The following is a 23,387-nucleotide window of genomic DNA, read 5'->3' on the forward strand; positions in this document are numbered from 1 at the left end:
ACACAAAGTAATCATTTAGCTTCTCTGCTATTTCTCTATTCCTCATTATAAATTCTCCTGACTCTGCTTGTAATGAATCCACCTTTGTCTTTGCCAAACATTTCCTTTTTACGTACCTATAGAAGCTTTTACAGTCCATTTTTATATTTTTTGCTAGCTTACATTCATATTCTATTCTCCCTTTATTAGTTTCTTGGTCCTCCTTTGCTGTATTCTAAAATCCTCCCAATCCTCAGGTTTACTACTATTTCTGGTAACTATATAGGCCTTTTCTTTTAATCTTGAACAATCCTTAACTTTCTTTGCTATCCATGGTTGACTGTCTTTACTTTTGAGGTTTTTGAGCCTTGAAGGAATGTATAGTTTCTGTAAACTATGTAATATTTCTTTAAAGACTATCCATTGCCAAAGCACTATCATACCTTTTACTGTATTTTCCCAATCCACCTCAGCCAATTTGCCCCTCACACCTTTGTAATTTCCTTTGTTCAAATTTAACACCCTGGCTTCAGATTGATCTAACTCACTTTCAAGCATAATGTAAAATTCTATCATATTATGCTCACTCATCCCTAAAGGTTCTTTTACAACAAGATTAATTAGCCCTTTCTCTTTACATAATACTAGATTTAAAATAGCCTGTTCTCTAGTCGGTTCCTCAACATACCGCTCTAGAAAACCATCCCAAACACACTCCAAAAACTTATCCTCTACATTACTGCTCATTGGGTTTACCCAATCTAAATGCAGATTGGAGTCACCCATGATTACTGTATTACCCATGCCACATGCTTCTCTAATCTTCTGATTAATACCATGCCCCACACGACCTCTACTGTTCGGTGGCCTATAAACTCCTACCAATGTTTGCTGCCCCTTGCTATTTCTTAGCTCCACCCAAATAAACTCCACATTTTGTTCTTCCAATTGGAGATCCTTCCTTATAAATGTACTGATCCCATCCCTTATTATCATCGCAACCTCCTTTTCCTTTTTTCCTCTCCTTCCTAAATTTCGAATATCCTTGAATATTCAGTTTCCAGTTTTGGTCACCCTGCAACCACGTTTCCGTTATGGCAATTAGATCATACCCATTTACCTCTATTTGGGCCTTTAAATCATCTACCTTGTTACAAATGCTGCATGCATTCAGGTAGAGTGCCCTCAAACTTGTCGTCTTGACATTCTGCATTCTAAGCCTAGTTGATGCTCGCCTTAGTTTTGCCTGCCTTCTAATGTCACTTGCTACTTTTCTACCTCCTGTTACCAGCTTTACTTCCTTCCAATTTGAGCTACCCCTCAGGTTCCTATCCCCGACAACTAGTTTAAACTCTCACCAAAAGCACTAGCAAATCTCCCTGCGAGAATATTATTTCCCGTCCTGTTAACCAGTCCATCTTGTACAGGTCCCACCTGCCCCATAACCGGTCCCAATATCTCGTAAATCTGATGCCCTCCCTCCTATACCAATTCTTCAGCTAGGTGTTCAGTCGATCAACCCTCCTATCCCTATGCTCACTAGCACGTGGCACTAGGAGTAATCCTGAGATTACTGCTTTGGAGGTCCTGCTTTTTAATTTCCTTCCTAACTCCCTAAAATCTGCTTTCAGGACCTCATCCCTCTTCCTACCTATGTCATTGATACCAATGTGGACCACAACCTCTGGCTGTTCACCCTCCTCCAGAAGGACGTCCTGCGGCCCCTCTGTGACATCTGTGACCTTGGCACCAGGGAGGCAACACACCATCATGGAGTCGCGTTTACTGCCACAGAAATGTGAATGCCTTTTCCAGCCACATATGTTGCTGGGTGGGTGGGCGGGTGAGAAGAGAATGAGATGAGGTGGAGACACTGAGGAGCATGTGCAGCATTTTTAGCTGCATACACCAGAGAACCAGAAACTAGGGCTTGGCAAAGCCTAACTGTGGAAGTCCATTCAGTCATCAAGCCAACTTCAACGATATTTTTAAAAATCATTGTAGGGATGTGGACAGTGCTGGCTAGCCTGGCATTTATTGCTGTGAGAAGTTATTGACCAGTGTTCCAACTAGGTGGCTTGGTAGGCCAAATCAGATGGTCATTCAGAGCCAAGCACACTGGTGCCACAAATAGGCCCAGACTGGGTAAACACAACAGCGTTTCTTCTCTAAAAGCCACCAGCAAACTAGTTGGTTTTTTAAAATAACCAAGATAGCTTTGCGGTCACTTTTACTGATGGATGAAATATAAGCAACTTTCAAAATCCCTATTAAAACAGAATACTTGCATACTAGTAAATGTCAATCAGGTAGATGCTAATTCGTAGATTAAGCTACACAGTTCACTGTACTCACCTTCTCTTCTGTGTTTACATACTTATTAAACCTCTTGAAGGCATCAATGTTGAATTTCATCAGCTCACCCAAAAGGTCAAAATAACTCTGCAACACATCCCTCGATTTACACTCGCTGTCAATAATGCAGAACAGAATGTGCTAAAAAAAAAACACACAAGACTTTAACTTTTTTTAAAGAGGCATTTCCCTCTGATAGCCCTGCTGGTAATCAAACTGTTATTCCAAATCTTGCTGCACCTTGAACAATTTCACAATTTTTCCAGCATTTACCCCAACAAAGTTTTTTTTTTGTATTGCCCAACTTTACTTTAGGTTCCAAAGAGTTCATCTGCATTGAATTTTAAAAAATAAATGTAAATTCTATTCTGGTTAGACATTGCCCTTTCACCTCTGGGACATGAATTCTATGATGTGAAGGTCTCCTCCATTTGGCTCACTATAAGGGCCTGTCCCATGTGAACTGGGATGATGTCACTTTAACCCTGTTCCAGCCACATGTGTTGCACAAGTCAGCATCTTACTGCTGAGGCCACAAGGATGTCTAGTGCAAGCAGTGGCTACTGACAGGACCGAGTTTGGGAATAAGGCACAGGGGAAAAGGGTAGTGTGAAAGGGAATCATGTTTGACTAATTTATTAGAGTTCTTTGAGGAAGGCACAAACAAAGTGGATAAAGGGGAACCTGTAGATGTGGTGTATAAACAAGAAATGCTGGGAATACTCAGCAGGTCTGACAGCATCTATGGAGAGAGAAGCAGAGTTAACATTTCAAGTTAGTGACCTTTCATCAGAACTGGCAAAGGTTAGAAATGTAATAGGTTTTAAGCAAATAAAGCGGGGCTGGGGCAAGAGATAACAAAAGGGAAGGTGTTGATAGGACAGGATCACAGAGAAATGTAGATGTGGTGTACTTGGATTTCCAAAAGGCATTTGATAAGGTGCCACATCAAAAGTTACTGCTCAAAATAAGAGCTCATGGTGTAGGCGGTAACATATTAGTGTGAATAGAGGATTGGTTAGCTAACAGGAAGCAGAGAGTAGGGATAAAGGTGTCATTTTCGGGTTGGCAAGCCGTTACTAGTGGAGAACCACAGGGCTCAGTGCTGGGGTCTCAACTATTTACAATCTATATCAATGACTTGGATGAAGGGACCGAGGGACCGAATGTATGGTTGCTAAATTTGATGACACAAAGATAAGTAGGAAAGTAAGTTGTCAAGAGGACAAAGTCTACAAATGGATTTAGATAAGTTGAGTGGGCAAAAATTTGGCAGATGGGAGTATAGCTTGGGAAAATGAGGTTGTCCACTTTGGCAGTAACAAAAAAGGCAGTATATTATTTGAATGGAAAGAAACTGAAAAACTCACTGGTACGGAGTGATCTGGGCTCCCAAGTACAGGAATCACAAAAAGTTAGTTTGCAGATATAGCAAGCGATTGGGAAGGTAAATGGAAAGTTGGCTTTTATTGCAAGGGGAATAGAGTATAAAGTAGGGAAGTGTTGCTACAGCTGTACAGGGCCTTAGTGAGACCACATCTGAGTACTGTGTACAGTTTTGGTCTCCTTACTTAAGGAAGGATATAATTGCATTAACAGTTCAGAGAAGGTACAGGTAACTAATTCCGGGGACAAAGCTCTTATCTTGTGAGGAAAGGTTGAGCACGTTGGGCTTATACCCATTGGAATTAAGAAGAATGGCGGTGATCGTATTGAAACACAAGTTCCTGAAGGGACTTGACAGGGTGAAGGGAACAGAGTTTAAAAATTGGGGGTTATGAGAATGCTTCTATTTTTTTTTAATGTTTTTAAGGACTCATTTTAAAATTGTGGAAATTGATTTATTTGGAAGTCTGAAGAAATGTTGGACTTTGTTTTTTTTCCACTGGGGTCATTGGAAGGACACTTGACTGTGAAAACAATTACTGAAAGAAGCAAGGAGTGCTAAAAACAACCATTACTGGACGTCACCTGCCTGAACATAAATAAAAAACAGGAACCTTGGACTAAACTCATAGCAAGAATCATAGAAAGTTTAAGGCACAGAAAGAGGCCACTTGGCCCATCGTGTCTGTGCTGGCCGAAAAATTATCCACCTATTCTAATCCCACCTTCCAGCATTTGGTCCGTAGCCCTGCACATTACAGCACTTGAGGTACATATCCAGACTCCTTTTGAATGATTTGAGGGTCTCTGCCTCAACGACCCTTTCAGGCAATGACTTCCAGGCCCCCACCACCCTCTGGGTGAAAAAGTTTATCCTCATCTCCTCTCTAATTTTTCTACCAATCACTTTAAACCTATGCCCCTCGTCACTGACCTCTCTGCTAAGGTGAAGAAACCCTTCATCTCCACTCTATCCAGGCCCCTCAAAATGTTGTACATTTCAATCTGATCTCCCTTCAGTCTTCTCTGTTCCAAGGAGAACAACCCCAGCCTACCCAATCTTTGCTCATAGCTGCATTTTTCCAATCCGAGCAACATCCTCCTGGATCTCCTCTGTACCCTCTCTAGTGCAATTACATCCTTTCTGTAATGAGGTGACCAGAACTGCACATAGTACTCAAGTTGTGGCCTAACCAATGAGATATACAGTTCCAGCATAACCTCTAAAATAAAAGCAAAATACTGCGGATGCTGGAAATCTGAAATAAGAACAAGAAATGCTGGAATCACTCAGCAGGTCTGGCAGCATCTGTGGAAAGAGAAGCAGAGTTAACGTTTCGGGTCAGTGACCCTTCATCGGAACTGGATGAAGTTCATCGGCCAGTTCCGATGAAGGGTCACTGACCCGAAACGTTAACTCTGCTTCTCTTTCCACAGATGCTGCCAGACCTGCTGAGTGATTCCAGCATTTCTTGTTCTTATTCCAGCATAACCTCCCTGCTCTTGTATTCTATACCTCGGCTAATAAAGGTTTGGATTCCACATGCCTTCTTAACCACCTTATCGACCAGTCCTGCTACCTTCAGGGATCTGTGGACATTCACTCCAAGGTCCCTCACTCCTCTACACTCAGTATTTTCCCATTTATCGTGTATTCCTTTGCCTTGTTTGACCTTGCCAAATGCATCACCTCACACTTCTCTGGGTTGACTTCCATTTGCCACTTTTCCACCCATCTGACCAGACCATCAATATCTTCCTGCAGCCTACTGCTATCCTCCTCGCTATCTACCACACGGCCAATCTTGGTGTCGTCTGCAAACTTCTTGATCATGCCCCCTACATTTACGTCCAAATCATTAATATACACCACAAAAAGCAGGGGATCCAGTATAGAGCCCTGCAGAACACCACTGGAAACAGCCCTCCAGTCGCAATAACACCCAACAATTACCCTGTGTTTCCTGCCACTGAGCCAATTTTGTATCCACCTTGCTGCATTTTCCTGGATCCCATGGGATTTTTTTTTTTTAACCAGTCAGCCATGTGGGATCTTGTCAAAAGCCTTGCTGAAATCCATGCAGACCACATCAACTGCTCTACCCTCATCTATCTTCCTTGCTACTTCTTCAAACAATTCGATCAAGTTGGTCAACCAAGATCTTCTCTTAACAAATCCATGCTGACTATCCTTGATTAACCTGTGCCTTTCTAAGTGACAATTTATCCCATCTCTCGAAATAGATTCCAATAATTTTCCTACTACTGAGGTTAGACTGACTGGCCTGTAATTATTCATTCTATCCTTCGCTCCCTTTTTAAACTGAGGTACAACGTTAGCATTTCTCCAATCCTCCGGTACCACACCTCTATCCAGTGAGGACTAGAAAATGACGGTCACAGACCTTGTGCTATTTCCTCTCTTGCTTCTTTTCACAGTCTAGGGGACATTTCATCTGGCCCTGGTGATTTATCACCTTTCAAGGATGCTAAGGGGAGATTTTTGATCAGCGGTAGCGGTGAGTGCGAGCCAGGGGGCAGCCGGGAAGGTAAGTTTCACTATAAAGTACTTACCTCGCGATTTGGCGGATGCGGACACAGGGACTGCTGGGTAAGTGAACTTATATATTTGGGGAGTGGCTAAACCCGAAACACTACACGTGTAGTGTCTCCCACCCATCCTCCTCCTCTAACCAAAAAAAAAGGACTCTTGTGTGGAGGGTTTGGTAAGTAAGGTTTTCCTTTATTTTTTTTTAAATCTCTGTTGTCAATTTAGAGCAGAGGGGATGGAAGCTAGGGCAGTTGCATGCTCCTCTTGCAGGATGTGGGAGGTAAGGGTCACCACTAGTGTCCATGCTGACTTCACCTGTGAGAAGTGCACCCAACTCCAGCTCCTCACAGACCGCGTTAGGGAACTGGAGCTGGATGAACTTCGGATCATTCAGGAGGCTGAGGGGGGGATAGAGAGCAGCTATAGGGAAGTAGTGACACCTAAGTTGCAGGATAAAGGTAGCTGGGTGACCGTCAGGGGAGGGAAAGGGAATAGGCGCACAGTGCAGGGATCCCCTGTGGTCGTTCCCCTCAATAATTATACCGTTTTGGATACGGTTGGGGGGGGGGGGGGGGGGGGGACCTACCAGGGGAAAGCCACAGCGGCCAGGTCTCTGGCACTGAGCCTGGCTCTGTGGCTCAGAAGGGAAGTGGGGAGAATAGGAGAGCGATAGTGATAGGAGATTCAATGGTTAGAGGAACAGACAGGAGATTCTGTGGTCACGAACGAGACTCCCAGATGGTATGTTGCCTCCCGGGTGCCAGGGTCAGGGATGTCTCAGATCGAGTCTACAGGATACTTAAGGGGGAGGGGAGCAGCCAGAAGTCGTGGTACACATCGGTACCAATGACATAGCTAGGAAAAGGGATGAGGACCTGAAAAGCGAATATAGGGAGTTAGGTTGGAAGCTAAAAGGCAGGACGAGCAGAATAGTAATCTCAGGATTGATACCGGTGCCACATGCTAGTGAGGCTAGAAACAGAGAGTGAGTGCAGCTGAACACGTGGCTACAGAGTTGGTGTAGGAGGGAGGGCTTCAGATATGTGGATCATTGGGATACATTCTGGGGAAGGTGGGACCTGTACAAGGACAGGTTGCATCTGAACTGGAGGGGTACCAATATCCTGGGCGGGAGGTTTGCTTCAGCTCTTCGGGAGGGTTTAAACTAGTTTGGCAGGAGGATGGGAACCGGAGCTGCGGATCAGTGGATGGATTAGCTGTTGAAGAGGAAGATACAGAGTGCAGAGAGTCTGTGAGGAAGGTTAGACAGTTGACAGGGCAAAGTTGCAGCCAGTATGATGGGTTGAAGTGTGTCTATTTTAACGCAAGAAGTGTCTGGAATAAGGGTGATGAACTTAGAGCATGGATCAGTACTTCGAGCTATGATGTTGTGGCCATTACGGAGACTTGGATATCACAGGGGCAGGAATGGATGTTGGATGTTCCGGGGTTTAGATGTTTCAAAAGGAATAGGGAGGGAGGTAAAAGAGGTGGGGGAGTGGCATTGCTAATCAGGGATAGTATCACAGCTGCAGAAAGGGAGGTCGTCGAGGAGGGTTTGTCTACTGAGTCATTATAGGTGGAAGTCAGAAACAGGAAAGGAGCAGTCACTTTATTGGGAGTTTTCTATAGACCCCCCAATAGCAACAGAGACACGGAAGAACAGATTGGGAGGCAGATTTTGGAAAGGTGCAGAAGTAACAGGGTTGTTGTCATGGGTGACTTCAACTTCCCTAATATTGATTGGAACCTCCTTAGTGCAAATAGTTTGGATGGAGCAGTTTTTGTCAGGTGTGTCCAGGAAGGTTTCCTGACTCAATATGTAGATAGGCCGACGAGAGGGGAGACTATGTTGGACTTGGTGCTTGGCAACGAACCAGGCCAGGTGGCAGATCTCGGTGGGAGAGCATTTCGGTGATAGTGATCACAACTCCCTGACCTTTACTAGAGTCATGGAGAGGGACAGGAGCAGACGGGATGGGAAAATATTTAATTGGGGGAGGGGGAATTACAATACTATTAGGCAGGAACTGGGGAGCATAAACTGGGAACAGATGTTCTCAGGGAAATGCACGACAGAAATGTGGAGGTTGTTTAGGGAGCACTTGCTGCGACTGCTGGATAGGTTTGTCCCGATGAGGCAAGGAAGGGATGGTAGGGTGAAGGAACCTTGGAAGACAAGAGATGTGGAACAGCTAGTCAAGAGGAAGAAGGAAGCTTACTTAAGGTTGAGGAAACAAGGATCAGACAGGGCTCCAGAGGGTTACAAGGTAGCCAGGAAGGAACTGAAGAATGGACTTAGGAGAGCTAGAAGGGGACATGAAAAAGTCTTGGCGGGTAGGATTAAGGAAAATCCCAAGGCGTTCTACACTTATGTGAGGAACAAGAGGATGGCCAGAGTGAGGGTAGGGCCGATCAGGGATAGTGGAGGGAACTTGTGCCTGGAGTCAGAGGAGGTAGGGGAGGTCCTAAATGAATACTTTGCTTCAGTATTCACTAGTGAGAGCGACCTGGACGTTTGTGAGGACAGCGTGGAACAGGCTGATATGCTCGAACAGGTTGATGTTAAGAGGCAGGATGTGCTGGAAATTTTGAAAGACATGAGGACAGATAAGTCCCCGGGGCCAGACGGGATATACCCAAGGGAAGCGAGGGAAGAGAATGCCGCGCCTTTGGCGATGATCATTGCGTCCTCACTGTCCACTGGAGTAGTACCAGATGATTGGAGGGTGGCAAATGTTATTCCCTTGTTCAAGAAAGGGATTAGGGATAACCCTGGGAATTATAGACCAGTCAGTCTTATATCGGTAGTGGGCAAATTATTGGAGAGGATTTTGAGAGACAGGATTTATGATTATTTGGAAAAGCATAGTTTGATTAGAGACAGTCAGCATGGCTTTGTGAGGGGCAAGTCATGCCTCACAAGGCCTTATAGAATTCTTTGAAGATGTGACAGAACACGTTGATGAAGGAAGAGCAGTGGATGTGGTGTATATTGTATATTAGCAAGGCGTTTGATAAGGTTCCCCATGGTAGGCTCATTCAGAAAGTAAGGAGGCATGGGATACAGGGAAAGTTGGCTGTCTGGATACAGAATTGGCTGGCCCATAGAAGACAGAGGGTGGTAGTAGATGGTAATTATTCAGCCTGGAGCTCGGTGACCAGTGGTGTTCCGCAGGGATCTGTTCTGGGACTTCTGCTCTTTGTGATTTTTATAAATGACTTGGATGAGGAAGTGGAAGGCTGGGTTAGTAAGTTTGTCGATGCCACAAAGGTTGCTGGAGTTGTGGATAGTGTGGAAGGCTGTTGTAGGTTGCAACGGGACATTGACAGGATGCAGAGCTGGGCTGAGAAGTGGCAGATGGAGTTCAACCTGGAAAAGTGTGAAGTGATTCATTTTGGAAGGTCGAATTTGAATGCAGAATACTGGCTTAAAGACAGGATTCTTGGTAGTGTGGAGGAACAGAGGGATCTTGGGGTCCGTGTCCATAGATTGCTCAAAGTTGCCACCCAAGTTGATAGGGTTGTTAGGAAGGCGTATGGTGTGTTGGCTTTCATTAACAGGGGGATTGAGTTTAAGAGCCGCGAGGTTATGCTGCAGCTCTATAAAGCCCTGGTTAGACCACACTTGGAATATTGTGTTCAGTTCTGGTCGCCTCATTATAGGAAGGATGTGGAAGCTTTAGAGAGGGTGCAGAGGAGATTTACCAGGATGCTGCCTGGACTGGAGGGCATGTCTTACAAGGAAAGGTTGAGGGAGCTAGGGCTTTTCTCATTGGAGTGAAGAAGGATGAGAGGTGACTTGATAGAGGGGTACAAGATGATGAGAGGCATAGATAGAGTGGATAGCTAGAGACTTTTTCCCAGGGCGGAAAGGGCCATCACCAGGGGGCATAATTTTAAGGTGATTGGAGGAAGGTTTCGGGGAGATGTCAGAGGTAGGTTCTTTACACAGAGTGGTGGGTGCGTGGAATGCACTGCCAGAGGTGGTAGTAGAAGCAGATACATTAGGGACATTTAAGCGACTCTTGGATAGGTGCATGGATGATAGTAGAATGAAGGGTATGTAGGTAGTTTGATCTTAGAGTAGGTTAAAGGTTCAGCACAATATCGTGGGCCGAAGGGCCTGTACTGTGCTGTACCTTTCTATGTTCTATGTTTACAGAGAAGCCACATGTCAAGGTTTATGGAGGTCAGGAGGCTGACTTTCTGTTTGGGGTTTGGATATTGTTTTCCGTTCAGTTGGGGTGTGAACTGTTTTTTTTAGAGAATTGAAGTCATCAGCCTGCCAAGGAAAAAAACACCCAACTTATCTTTTCTCCTGTCGCTGAACAAACCCTGCATATTCAGTGTGATACCGAAACTCTTGATGTCACATTTCTCCTGAGAAATTGGAAAAAAACCTGCCAGATTAATTCTCGACGCCGCCCAAAAAGAACTGCTCCAGAAAAGATCCTAGTGACCCATCTAGTGCTCTGCAGTCGCCAGACCAAAAGGGACAACTGGCATCTTTCCATATCTTTTTTTCTCTTCAAGAATTAGCAACTATTTGGCCAAAAATTCTCTTTTTTTTAAAAAAAGAGCTTTGCAGAGAGAATTTCTATTCTTTTCAATGTGTATGTGAGATTGTGTGTGGGGGATTTAAAAGAGGAACTTTCAGCTGGCAAGATGGATACAGAACTGGCTCTGTCATAGAAGACAGAGGGTAGCAGTGGATGGGTGTTTTTCTGAATGGAGGGATGTGACTAGTGGTGTTCCGCGGGGATCAGTGCTGGGACCTTTGCTGTTTGTAGTATATATAAATGATTTGGAGGAAATTGTAGCTGGTCTGATTAGTAAGTTTGCGGACGACACAAAGGTTGGTGGAGTTGTGGATAATGATGAGAATTGTCAGAGGATACAGCAGGATATAGATCGGTTGGAGACTTGGGCGGAGAAATGGCAGATGGAGTTTAATCCGGACAAATGTGAGGTAATGCATTTTGGAAGGTCGAATGCAGGTGGGAGGTATACAGTAAATGGCAGAACCCTTAGGAGTATTGACAGGCAGAGAGATCTGGGTGTACAGGTCCACAGGTCACTGAAAGTGGCAATGCAGGTGGATAAGGTAGTCAAGAAGGCATACGGCATGCTTGCCTTCATCGGTCGGGGCATAGAGTATAAAAATTGGTAAGTCATGTTGCAGCTGTACAGAACCTTAGTTCGGCCACACTTAGAATATTGCGTGCAATTCTGGTCGCCTCTGGACGTGGAGGCTTTGGAGAGGGTACAGAGGAGGTTTACCAGGATGTTGCCTGGTCTGGAGGGCATTAGCTATGAGGAGAGGTTGGAAAAACTTGGATTGTTTTCACTGGAACGACGGAGGTGGAGGGGCGACATGATAGAGGTTTACAAAGTTATGAGCAGCATGGACAGAGTGGATAGTCAGAAGCTTTTTCCCAGGGTGGAAGAGTCAGTTACTAGGGGACATAGGTTTAAGGTGCGAGGGGCAAAGTTTAGAGGGGATGTGCGAGGCAAGTTTTTTTACACAGAGGGTGGTGAGTGCCTGGAACTTGCTGCCAGGGGAGGTGGTGGAAGCAGATACGATAGCGACGTTTAAGAGACATCTTGACAAATACATGAATAGGAAGGGAATAGAGGGATATGGGCCCCGGAAGTGCAGAAGGTGTTAGTTTAGGCAGGCATCAAGATCGGCGCAGGCTTGGAGGGCCGAATGGCCTGTACTGTTCTTTGTTCATATTTCAATCTCTGTGTTAATGCTTTGCTTCATTACTGGATAAGTCTTGTTTTTATAATAAACTGATAATTTTGTTGTTTGTTAAATAAACCTCGTTAGTGTATTTTGTTCAGGGATAAAAAGTAAAGTACATGATTGTATTTGTAACTGGGTAAACATTTAAAAAATATAGGTTGTGACTGGTGGACAAGTGGGACTAGAAAAGACAGTGCACTCCTCTCACCTCGGTCATAACAGGGTTTCCTGTTTAAGACTGAGATGAAGAGAAACTTTTTCTTCCAGAGGGTTATCAGTCTGAAGAAATCTCTTCCCCAGACAACAGTGGAGGCTTGGTCATTGAATATATTCAAGGCCAAGTTGGACAGATTTTTGATCGACAAGGCAATCAAGGGTTATGGGGGACAGGCACGAAAGTGGAGTTGAGGCCACAATCAGATCAGCCATGATCTTATCAAATGGTGAAGGGCTGAATGACCTACTCCTGCTCCTAAACCTTGTGTTCTTGCGAGCTTTACCATGCATAAAGTGTGCACTCTACCCAAGAGTGCCCAACACTGGTATTGCTTGCTAAAGTTGGAAAATTACTCTATTACACTGCGTTAACATCCTCAAAAGTCAGCAAAATAAATCTGTTATACATTTATTTTTAATATTTCAAATGTTTGTCCTCCCAGTGTCTGCTGATCTTTCTGCCCCTCAAGAGCAACAAGCATTTCCACACCATAGGGAGCTGCTTGGCTACCCAGTCAGCAGCAGACGTACACGCTTCTGCAGGACAGGAGTGAAGTCTTCAGCTTTAATTACCCCTGTTGCAGCATACTGCGCCCAGTGGCAATACTCGCCCCAGGGCGCCATGCTCTGCAGCAACATCCATCCCCACCATGCCCCACAGAAACACCCCTTCCCCTCCCCACTGCACTGTGCAGCAACACCCCTACACACCCCCGCACCCAGCAACATCACCCCTAATAGCCAGTGACATTAATGTACAGAGGACAGGCAAATTCCAAACCTATTTCCAGTTACAGTGAAGGAATAGAACATTTGTCGAGTCAAAGTGGTCACATCTTGCAAACAAACTGGAGCATATAGGAAATTTTCACCCTCCACGAATAGCTGGCTAGCTTGACCATTTACACAATGTTTCTCTGTGATTAATCACGCCCTTACCTCCAGCAGGCCACGTTTCAAAAGGAACATCTGGTCAGCATAAGAAGTCACTCCTCGTAAAAAACTCTCAACTGCTCTTGCCTGCCAGAATCTGCCAGGAATGGGAGACAAGAAATATTCATTCCTTACCAATTCTATACCTTCCCCTTCCTGAAAGTGGATTAACCACTGGGTATGGTTTCATAGACACTACATGCCCTGTCATTACTAGTCCATGTAACCATTATTCACATACGCCCTTTAACAGCAGGTTAAATAATTGCAGAGTACCACTGCTGGTTCCAATCCAAGGACTATCGCCCCAGCTACAATAAACTAACTCATCAAAATGAGGATTGAAGCCATGACTTTCAGTCTGCATGACTCAAGCATTCAGTGCATGAACTCTCGGCCATTACATGAGCTGGTCAGTTCCTTAATGCACATTCTAAAACCAGCCACGATTCTCCAATCCAAATCCACCCTTAACCACATACTAAATTTGAAACTGAATTAAAGATTGGTACTTTATATGTTGATTATGTATGAGCACTTCATATCACACTAAGGTTTAAGCCCACTCAATTTTTTAAAATTTATTTTGCATCAGTGTATACTCTTGTAGCTTACGTTCAGATGTGGAGGGTGGTGCTCAGTATTAAGCATTATTAAAATATTTACTAATGACATCCTGGAAAGATTAAGAAAGCTCAAAATTGATAAGGCTCTCGAATCTGGATATCCATCCAAGGGTGATTAAAGTGATGGAATTGGTGCTCTGTGAGCCCTTTGCCTGTTTCCTGAACAGTTGAATAGAGTCAGGCATAGACTCATAAGACTGGAAGCTAACTCATACACTTCTTATTTTCCAACAAAATGGACAAATCAGAGACAGGGAACTACAGGCCTATCAGCCTTTCATCCATTATTGGGTAGATGCTAGAAGGGATTTTAATAGATGTCCTTTATGATCACTGGGAAAGGGAAGGGGTCATTACAAATTCGCAACAATTTCTGAAAAACGATGGTTGTGGGTGGGGGGTAGTGATAGGAACATGCAGGGGGTCTACCTGAAAGAGGATTCTGCAGGTTCTTTCTTCATCACCTGTAATAACCTCGTTAGAAGTCCTTTCTTCCCATCACAGATCAGGGTTCTAGGAAAACAGAAATATGATTCATACTTACTGCCCACTAATAATCAGCTTTTAAGTACAATTTTACTTTATCAATTGAGGTTAGAAACATATTCCCCACAATTGCATAAATGTTGCAAGGTCAGAGGTTTGGAGTAAAGCTCCCATTCCTGCACCAAATAAACCTTAATCCCAGTTTAGCAGAGTATCCAATCAGCATTTAACACTTACATTTACCACATTATGATTCCACACACATCATAGAATGTTAAAAAACAGCAAGTTTAATAATGAGTTGGACCAGCTCCAAAACATGCGTGACATAGGATTCAAACCAGGAGCGTGCTGACTATTTTTGTGGGTTGCTCAGTAACTGATCAAATGTCCACAAGCGGATATAACAATCACCGTGACCAACCACCCCACCAATTCCCAACATAGAATGGTCACTGTTTCCACATCTTTTTGATACTGGCACACTTTTCTCCCCTCCTTCCACCTTCCCCCCCAACCCCCACCAATTGTTAGCAAAATTGTCTTCCCCCACCCTCTATTCACAGCTCCTCTGATAAAGAGGCAGCCCACACACAGCCTACAGAAAGATATGGATAAAACCCAGGCTTAGACTGACAGTACAAACATGCCAGATAACAGGAGTACTGACCACCTTGAACAAAACCTCATCTTCCCATGACTTTTAATGGCACCATCATTGCCAAGAGTCTCAAAATCAATATCTGGGGAAGCAGAATCTTCTGATCAGAAGTGGAATGGAACTAGCCATACCAACACCACAGCGACCAGAGCAAGTTTACCTCCTGACCCAAAGATCCTCTCTGTCATCTATAAAAGGCTCAACTAAGGAGTTTGACAGAATTCTTGTCACTTGCCTAGATAGCGCAGCCACAATCCTCAGTAAGCTAGACACCATCCTGGACAGAGCAGTTTGCTGGATTGATTTGCTTAGTTTAAAATCATAACACATTGCTCCACAGAATCAGAGTTATGGTAGCATGAATGGATGTGCCTTCCTGCTTTAAGCACCATGATGGTTAATCTTCACATACATAGCAAGTTAACATTTAGTTTACCTGTCGGTGTTCACAACTGCTTCTACCTCAGGAATGTTAGCTTTGAGCGAGATTACACTAAGTTCATTCAGCTCCTGGCTGTTCAATAATAGATACCTATTCCTGAAAACCCAAAAACAATAGTGGTCACATGAAAGGAAGAAACCTTCAGCAATCAAACTGCACAGATTTTTTGTCTAATCTATCACAAGATGTGACCGGTGCTAGTGCAAAAAGCCATGAAGTCAGAAATCTGAGCTCATCCACGGGACTGGGTCCTTTAATGTGCTCCACTACCTTCACCCTAAAATTTGGGTTTAATGTTCAGACAGGCCACAGAATTGGTTGATCGGAAAAAAATCAAAAATATTCAGTGTGAGCGCTCTCCTGAGACAACAGCACAGAAGAGGGAGTTGATAAAATATAACTCAAGAACGTGGTAATGGGAAAATAAATGTTTCATATTTTAAACTGTTAGAACCAAATTCAAACAGATAGAGCCTGGACCAAATACACCAACAGTCTTGAAAAGCACCGTTAGCATTAAACAAATATACAATAATATTTTTGAATCAGTATGCAAGCACTGTTTTCTATCCCGTCCATAAACTTTGAAAGTTCCAGTTATGAAAATCTCACATCTTATATGCAAGTCTTTCATACAATCCTCGTGTCACTGTGCTCTTGTGAAACAATCTTATTACTAATCAAATCAAAATCAATTCTGAAAGGTGATGTACTTGGTGCATTTTCCAGTGGCAAATTGCTGTGGGCTCTGTCGATGCACCTGGGTAGTTAGAGAATACAAACTGGGGCTGCATTGGCCAATTTTGTTTTCCTTCCATAACCTTCAGCTGCTTTACATTTTCAAAGCAATCCAATTTTAGACACTGCAGTGACCCGCTGTAAGTGATTACAGGTGCCAGCAGACAATGATGCCTGAAATGTCTGTTTCTAAATACTCACTCATGGTGATCACTGAAGCTCTGAAGCAACCTCAGGAATTGGATTTTCAGAGAAATCTCCTGTGGAGGAATGGCACAAATATTAGGTAGAGAGCTGCTGAAACAAAAACACTTACAGTACAAAAATTTTAGCAATTGCACAATTAGGACTGAGTATGTCCAGGTCCTTAAGAAAATGCAGAGGTGTGACCAGGAGAGCAGATGTCACTATGAATAACTAATACATTAGGGAAAGGGGACACTTGCTGCAACAATTTTTTTTAAGTCATTAATGGGAAATGAGCACCACTGGCAAGACCAGCATTTGTTGCCCAGCCCTAATTGCTCAAGAAGGGAGTGGTGACCCGCCTTTTTGAACCACTGCAGTCCATGTATTGTAGGTACATCCACAGTGCTGTTAGGGAGGGAATTCCAGGATTTTGACCCAGCAACAGTGAAAGAACAGCAATATAGTTCCAAGTCAGGATGGAGTGCGACTTGGAGGGGTACTTGCAGGTGGTGGTATGAACTTACGAATTAGGAGCAGGACTAGGCTACTCAGCCCCTCAAGCCTGCTCCAACATTCAACTGTATAAATAATCGGTTAGGCCACAATTTGAGAACTGTGTTTGAGAAAGGATGTAATTGCACTAGAGAGGGTACAGAGGAGATTTACGTGAATGTTGCCAGGACTGGAAAAATGCAGCTATGAGAAAAGATTGGCTAGGCTGGGGTTGTTTTCTTTGGAACAGAGAAGGCAGAGGGGAGATCTGACTGAAATGTACAAAATTTTGAGGGGCCTGGATAGAGTGGAGGTGAAGGGCCTATTTACCTTAGTAGAGAGGTTAGTGATGAGGGGGCATAGGTTTAAAGTGATTGGTAGAAAGAGTAGAGGGAAGATGAGGAAAACATTTTTTCACCCAGAGGGTGGTGGGGGTCTGGAACTCACTGCCTGAAAGGGTGGTTGAGGCAGAAACCCTCAACTCATTCAAACGAAGTCTGGATATGCACCTCAAGTGCCATAATCTGCAGGGTGACTGACCAAATGCTGGAAGGTGGGATTAGAATGGGAGGAACACTTTTTCAGCTGGCACAGACACGATGGACCAAGTGGCCTCTTTCTGTGCTGTAAACTTTCTATGAAGATCATGGCTGATCTGATTGTAACCTCAACTCCACATTCCCGCCTACACCCGATAACCTTTCACCCCCTTGCTCATCAAGAATCTATCTACCTCTGCCTTAAAAAATTCAGACTCTGCTTCCACTGCTTTTTGAGGAAGAGAATTCAAAAGACTCACGACCCTCTGAGAAATTTTCTCCTCGTCTGTCTTAAATGGGTGACCCCTTATTTTTAAACAGTGACCCCTAGTTCTAAATTCTCCCACAAGAAGAAACATCCTTTCCACATCCACCCTGTCAAGATCCAAGACCTTATACGTTTCAATCAAGTCGCCTCTTACTCTTCTAAACTCCAACGGTACAAGCCTAGCCTCTCCAATCTTTCCTCATAAGACAACCTGCCCATTCTAGTTATTAGTCTGGACTTCTCTGAACTGCTTCCAACGCATTTACATTTTTTCTGAAATAAGGGCGGCACAGTGGCGCAGTGGTTAGCACCGCAGCCTCACAGCTCCAGCGACCCGGGTTCAGTTCTGGGTACTGCCTGTGCGGAGTTTGCAAGTTCTCCCTGTGACCGCGTGGGTTTCCGCCGGGTGCTCCAGTTTTCTCCCACAGCCAAAGACTTGCAGGTTGATAGGTAAATTGCCTCTAGTGTAGGTAGGTGGTAGAAGAATGGTGGGGATGTGGTAGGGAATATGGGATTCATGTAGGATTAGTATAAATGGGTGGTTGTTGGTTGGCACAGACTTGGTGGGACGAAGGGCCTGTTTCAGTGCTGTATCTCTCTATGACTCTAAGGAGACCAATATTGTACACAGTACTCCAGATGTGTTCTCACCAATGCCCTGTATAACTGAAGCATAACCTCCCTACTTTTGTATTCAATTTCCCTCGCAATAAGCTAGAACATTCTATTAACTTTCCTAATTACTTGCTGCACCTGCATACTAACCTTTTGCGATTCATGCACTAGGACACCCAGATCCCTCTGCATCTCAGAGCTCTGTAATCTCTCACCATTTAGCCAATATGCTTTTTATTCGTCATGTCAAAATGGACAAATTTCACATTTTCCCACAGTATATTCCATTTGCCAGATCTTTGCCCAGTCACTTAGCCTATCTATAATCCCTTTGTAATACCCTTATGGCTTCTTCACAACTTACTTTCCCACCTATCTTTGTGGCATCAACAAATTTGGCAACCATACCTTCGATCCCTTCATCCAAGTCATTTATATAAATTGCAAAAAGTTGAGGCCCCAGCACTGATCCCTGTGGCACAGCTCTCGTTACATCAATTCAATTAATAAAAAAATCTGGAATTAAAAAGCTAGTCGAATGATGGCCATGAAACCATTGTTGATTGTTGTAAAAACCCATCAGGTTCACTAATGTCCTTTAGGGAAGGAAATCTCTTGGCCGACATGTGACTCCAGACCCACAGCAATGTGGTTGACTCTTAACTGCCCTCTGAAATGGTCCAGCAAGCCACTCAGTTGTATCTAACCGCTACGACCTAGGACAGACCACCCGGCATTGACCTAGGCACTGGAAATGACAACAGCAAACCCAGCCTTGTTGACCCTGCAAAGTCCTCCTTACTAACATCTGGGGGCTTGTGCCAAAGTTCGGAGAGCTGTCCCACAGACTAGTCAAGCAACAGACTGACAGTCATACTCATGGAATCATACCTTACAGACAATGTCCCAGACACTGCCATCACTATCCCGCGGTTATGTCCTGCCCCATCAGCAGGACAGACCCAGCAGAGGTGGCGGCACAGTGGTATACAGTAGGGAGGGAGTTGCCCTGGGAATCCTCAACATCGACTCCGGACCCCATGAAGTCTCATGGCATCAGATCAAACATGGGCAAGGAAACCGCCTGCTGATTACCACCTACCGCCCTCCCTCAGTTGATGAGTCAGTACTGCATGTTGAACACCATTTGGAGGAAGCACTGAGGGTGGCAAGGGCGCAGAATGTACTCCAGGTGGGGGACTTCAATGTCCATCACCAAGAGTGGCTCGGTAGCACCACTGCTGGCCGAGTCCTAAAGGAGACAGCTGCTAGACTGGGAGCAGATGATAAGGGAACCAACAAGAGGGAAAAACATACTTGACCTCGTCCTCACCAATCTACCTGCCGCAGATGCATCTGTCCATGACAGTTTTGGTAGGAGTGACCACCGCACAGTCCTTGTGGAGACGAAGTCCCACCTTCACATTGAGGACACCATCCATCGCGTTGTGTGGCACTATCACCGTGCTAAATGGGATAGATTTCGAACAGATCTAGCAATGTAAAACTGGGCATCCATGAGGTGCTGTGGGCCATCAGCAGCAGCAGAATTCTACTCAACCACAAACTGTAACCGCATGGCCCGGCATATCCCCCACTCTGCCATTATCATCAAGCCAGCAGACTAATCCTGGTTCAATGAAGAGTGCAGGAGGGCATGCCAGGAGCAGCACCAGGCATACCTCAAAATGATGTGTCAACCTGGTGAAGCTACAACACAGGACTACTTGCATGCCAAACTGCATAAGCAGCATGCGATAGATAGAGCTAAGCGATCCCATAACCAACGGATCAGATCTAAGCTCTGCAGTCCTGCCAAATCCAGCCGTAAATGGTGGTGGACAATGAAACAACTAACTGGAGGAGGTGGCTCCACAAATATCCCCATCCTCAATGATGGGGGAGCCCAGCACATCAGTGCAAAAGATAAGGCTGAAGCACTTGCAACAATCTTCAGCCAGAAGTGCCGAGTTGATGATCCATCTCGGCCTCCTCCTGAAGTCCCCAGCATCACAGATGCCAAATTTCAGCCAATTCGATTCACTCCGCATGATATCAAGAAACAACTGAAGGCACTGGATACTGCAAAGGCTATGGGCCCTGACAATATTCGGCAATAGTACTGAAGACATGTGCTCCTGAGCTTGCTGCACCCCGAGCCAAGCTATTCCAATACAGCCTCAACACTGGCATCTACCCAGCAATGTGGAAAATTGCCCAGGTATGTCCTTTACACAAGTCCAACCTGGCCAATTAGCGCCTCATCAGTTTACTCTCAATCATGAGTAAAGTGATGGAAGACGTCATCAACAGTGCCATCAAGCGGCACTTGCTTAGCAATAACCTGCTCAGTGACGCTCAGTTTGGGTTCTGCCAGGGCCACTCAGCTCATGACCTCATTCCAGCCTTGGTTCAAACATGGACAGAAGAGCTGAACTCAAGAAGTGAGGTGAGAGTGACTGCCCTTGACATCAAGGCAGCATTTGACTGAGTATGGCATCAAGGAGCCCTAGCAAAACTGAAGTCAATGGGAATCAGGGGGAAAACTCTCTGCTGGTTGGAGTCAAACCTAACACAAAGGAGGATGGTTGTGGTTGTTGGAGGTCAATCATCTGAGCTCCAGGACATCATTGCAGGAGTTCCTCAGGGTAGTGTCCTAGGCCCAACCATCTTCAGCCGCTTCATCAATGACCTTCTTTCATTCATAAGGTCAGAAGTGGGGACGTTCGCTGATGATTGTACAATGTTCAGCACCATTCGCGACTCCTCAGATACTGAAGCAGTCCGTGTAGAAATGCAGCAAGACCCGGACAATATCCAGGCTTGGGCTGATAAGTGGCAAGTAACATTCGCGCCACACAAGTGCCAGGCAATGACCATCTCCCACAAGAGAGAATCTAACCATCTCCCCTTGACATTCAGTGGCATTACCATCACTGACTCCTCCACTATCAACATCCTTGGGATTACCATTGACCAAAAACTGAAATGGGAGTAGCCATATAAATACCATGGCTACAAGAGCAGGTCAGAGGCTAGGAATCCTGTGGTGACTAACTCACCTCCTGACTCCCCAAAGCCTGTCCACCATCTACATGGCACAAGTCAGGAGTGTGATGGAATACTCTCCACTTGCCTGGATGGATGCAGCTCCAACAACACTCAAGAAGCTCGACACCGTTCAAGACAAAGCAGCCCGCTTGATTGGCACCCCATTCACAAACATTCACTCCCTCCACCACTGACGCACATTGGCAGCAGTGTGTACCATCTACAAGATGCACTGCAGCAACGCACCAAGGCTCCTTAGACAGCACCTTCCATCCCCACGACCTCTACCAACTAGAAAGACAAGGACAGCAAATGCATGGGAACACCATCACCTGCAAGTTCCCCTCCAAGTCACACACCATCCTGACTCGTTCCTTCACTGTCGCTGGGTCAAAATCCTGGAACTCCCTTCCCAACAGCACTGTGGTGCGCCTATGTCACATGGACTGCAGTGGCTCAAGACATCAGCTCATCACCACCTTCTCAAGGACAATTAGGGATGGGCAATAAATGCTGGCCTAGCCAGCAACACCCACATCCTGTGAATGAATAAAAAAAATTCTTACCAACCAGAAAATGACCCATTTATGAATACTCTGTTTCCTGTTAGCTAGCCAATCTTCCATCCATGCCAAAAGGTCCCCCTACACCATGAGCTTTTATTTTCCACAAAAACTTTTGATGTGGCACCTTATCAAATGCCTTCAGGAAATCCGATGGTGTTCACATGCGTCTGCTGCCCTTGTCCTTCTAGATGGCAAAGATGGAAGGTTTGGAAGATGCTGTTGAAGGAGCCTTGGTGAGTTGCTGCAGTGCATCTTGTAGATGATACACACTGCTGCCATTTGCACCGGTGGTGCAGGGAGTTTAAAAGGTGGTGGATGGTAAAGGTCTGCTACAACGTGTCGGGTTCGGGTCGGGACGCACTTCCGGGTCTGGCAGTCGGGCTCGGCTCGGATTGGACACGCTCGCTCGGAACCTCAGTTAAGTGACTCTAAATTTATTTTTTGGACTTTAAAAGTGGTTTGGTTACAGTAATTTTAAGCTTGTGCAGGTAAGGAACAAAGTGAAAAACAGAAGGTAAGTTAACTGATGGTTGGGTTGGGTCGGGTCTCATTTGCAGACCCGTGCAGGCCTTTAGTGAGTGGATGGGGTGCTGATCACGTGAGCTGCTTTGTCCTGGATGTGTTGAGCTTCCTGAGTGTTGTTGGAGTTGGAGCTGCACTCATCCAGACAAGTAGAGTATCCCATCACACTCAGGAGTCAGGTGGTGAGTTACACACCCCAGAATTCCCAGCCTCTGACCCGCTCTTGTAGCCACAGTATTTATATGGCTAGTCCAGTTCTGTTTCATTTCAGTGGTAACCCCTAGTAAGTTGATGGTGAGGGATTCAGCAATGGTAATGCTATGAACATCAAGGGGAGATGGTTGAATTCTCTCTTGTTGAAGATGGTCATTGCCCAGCACTTGTTTGACAATTAACATTTGTGCCATCCATCATCCCAAGCCTGTAGGAACTCCAATTGTTTTGTCAGGTTACAAAATATTTCTGGATATCAAACTAGTTAAATTTTCAAACTGGTTGAAAGCTTTCAGTAGTAAAACACCAATAGTTTTGTTCGGTTAGATACACAATGGGGATGCATAAACATTGCAAAGCTAGCTAAAGCTCAATTAGAATAGGAAGAATTAACCTCGCTGTGATCAGCATATTAGGCCACGACCCCAAGGCTCAAATTAACTCTTCGCACCACAGATTCCTTGTTTCCAACTTTGCGTTTGAATCTATGCTATTTGAAACACATTGAACAAGCTGCCAGAACACAGCTGAGATAAATAGCAGTGAAAGTAACTTATATGGAAGCAAAATACTGCAGACGCTGGAAATCAGAGATAAAAACAGAAAATGCTGGAAGTACTCAGCACGTCGGGCAGCATCTGTGGAGAGAGAAACAAAGTCAATATTTCAGGTCTATGACCTCTCACCAGAACTGGGTTCAAAACAGGTTCTGTCGAAAGTTCATTGAACTGAAAAGTTAACTATGTTTCGCTCTTCACAGATGTTGCCTAACCTGCTGCGTATTTCCATCATTTTCTATTTTAGATT

At 44.8% G+C, this 23,387-nt stretch overlaps 1 protein-coding gene across 6 annotated transcripts in view; it reads right to left on the bottom strand.

The window, feature by feature from the left end:
• Positions 1-23,387, bottom strand: part of LOC137378421 (short transient receptor potential channel 4-associated protein-like) — a 151,731-nt gene that overhangs the window by 63,806 nt on the left and 64,538 nt on the right. For all 6 annotated transcript variants that reach the window (XR_010976598.1, XR_010976597.1, XM_068048750.1 and 3 more), the window contains 5 exons: positions 16,327-16,385; positions 15,382-15,483; positions 14,228-14,311; positions 13,179-13,269; positions 2,335-2,475 (listed from right to left, as the gene is read on the bottom strand). Coding sequence is in view for 4 of the 6 variants with exons in the window: in XM_068048750.1 (XP_067904851.1) it covers positions 2,335-2,475; positions 13,179-13,269; positions 14,228-14,311; positions 15,382-15,483; positions 16,327-16,385 (477 nt within the window). In the remaining 2 variants the exon portion in view is untranslated. The remainder of the gene's footprint in view (positions 1-2,334; positions 2,476-13,178; positions 13,270-14,227; positions 14,312-15,381; positions 15,484-16,326; positions 16,386-23,387) is intronic.

This window comes from Heterodontus francisci, chromosome 16, assembly GCF_036365525.1.
Source record: "Heterodontus francisci isolate sHetFra1 chromosome 16, sHetFra1.hap1, whole genome shotgun sequence".
NCBI classification, from domain to species: domain Eukaryota; kingdom Metazoa; phylum Chordata; class Chondrichthyes; order Heterodontiformes; family Heterodontidae; genus Heterodontus; species Heterodontus francisci.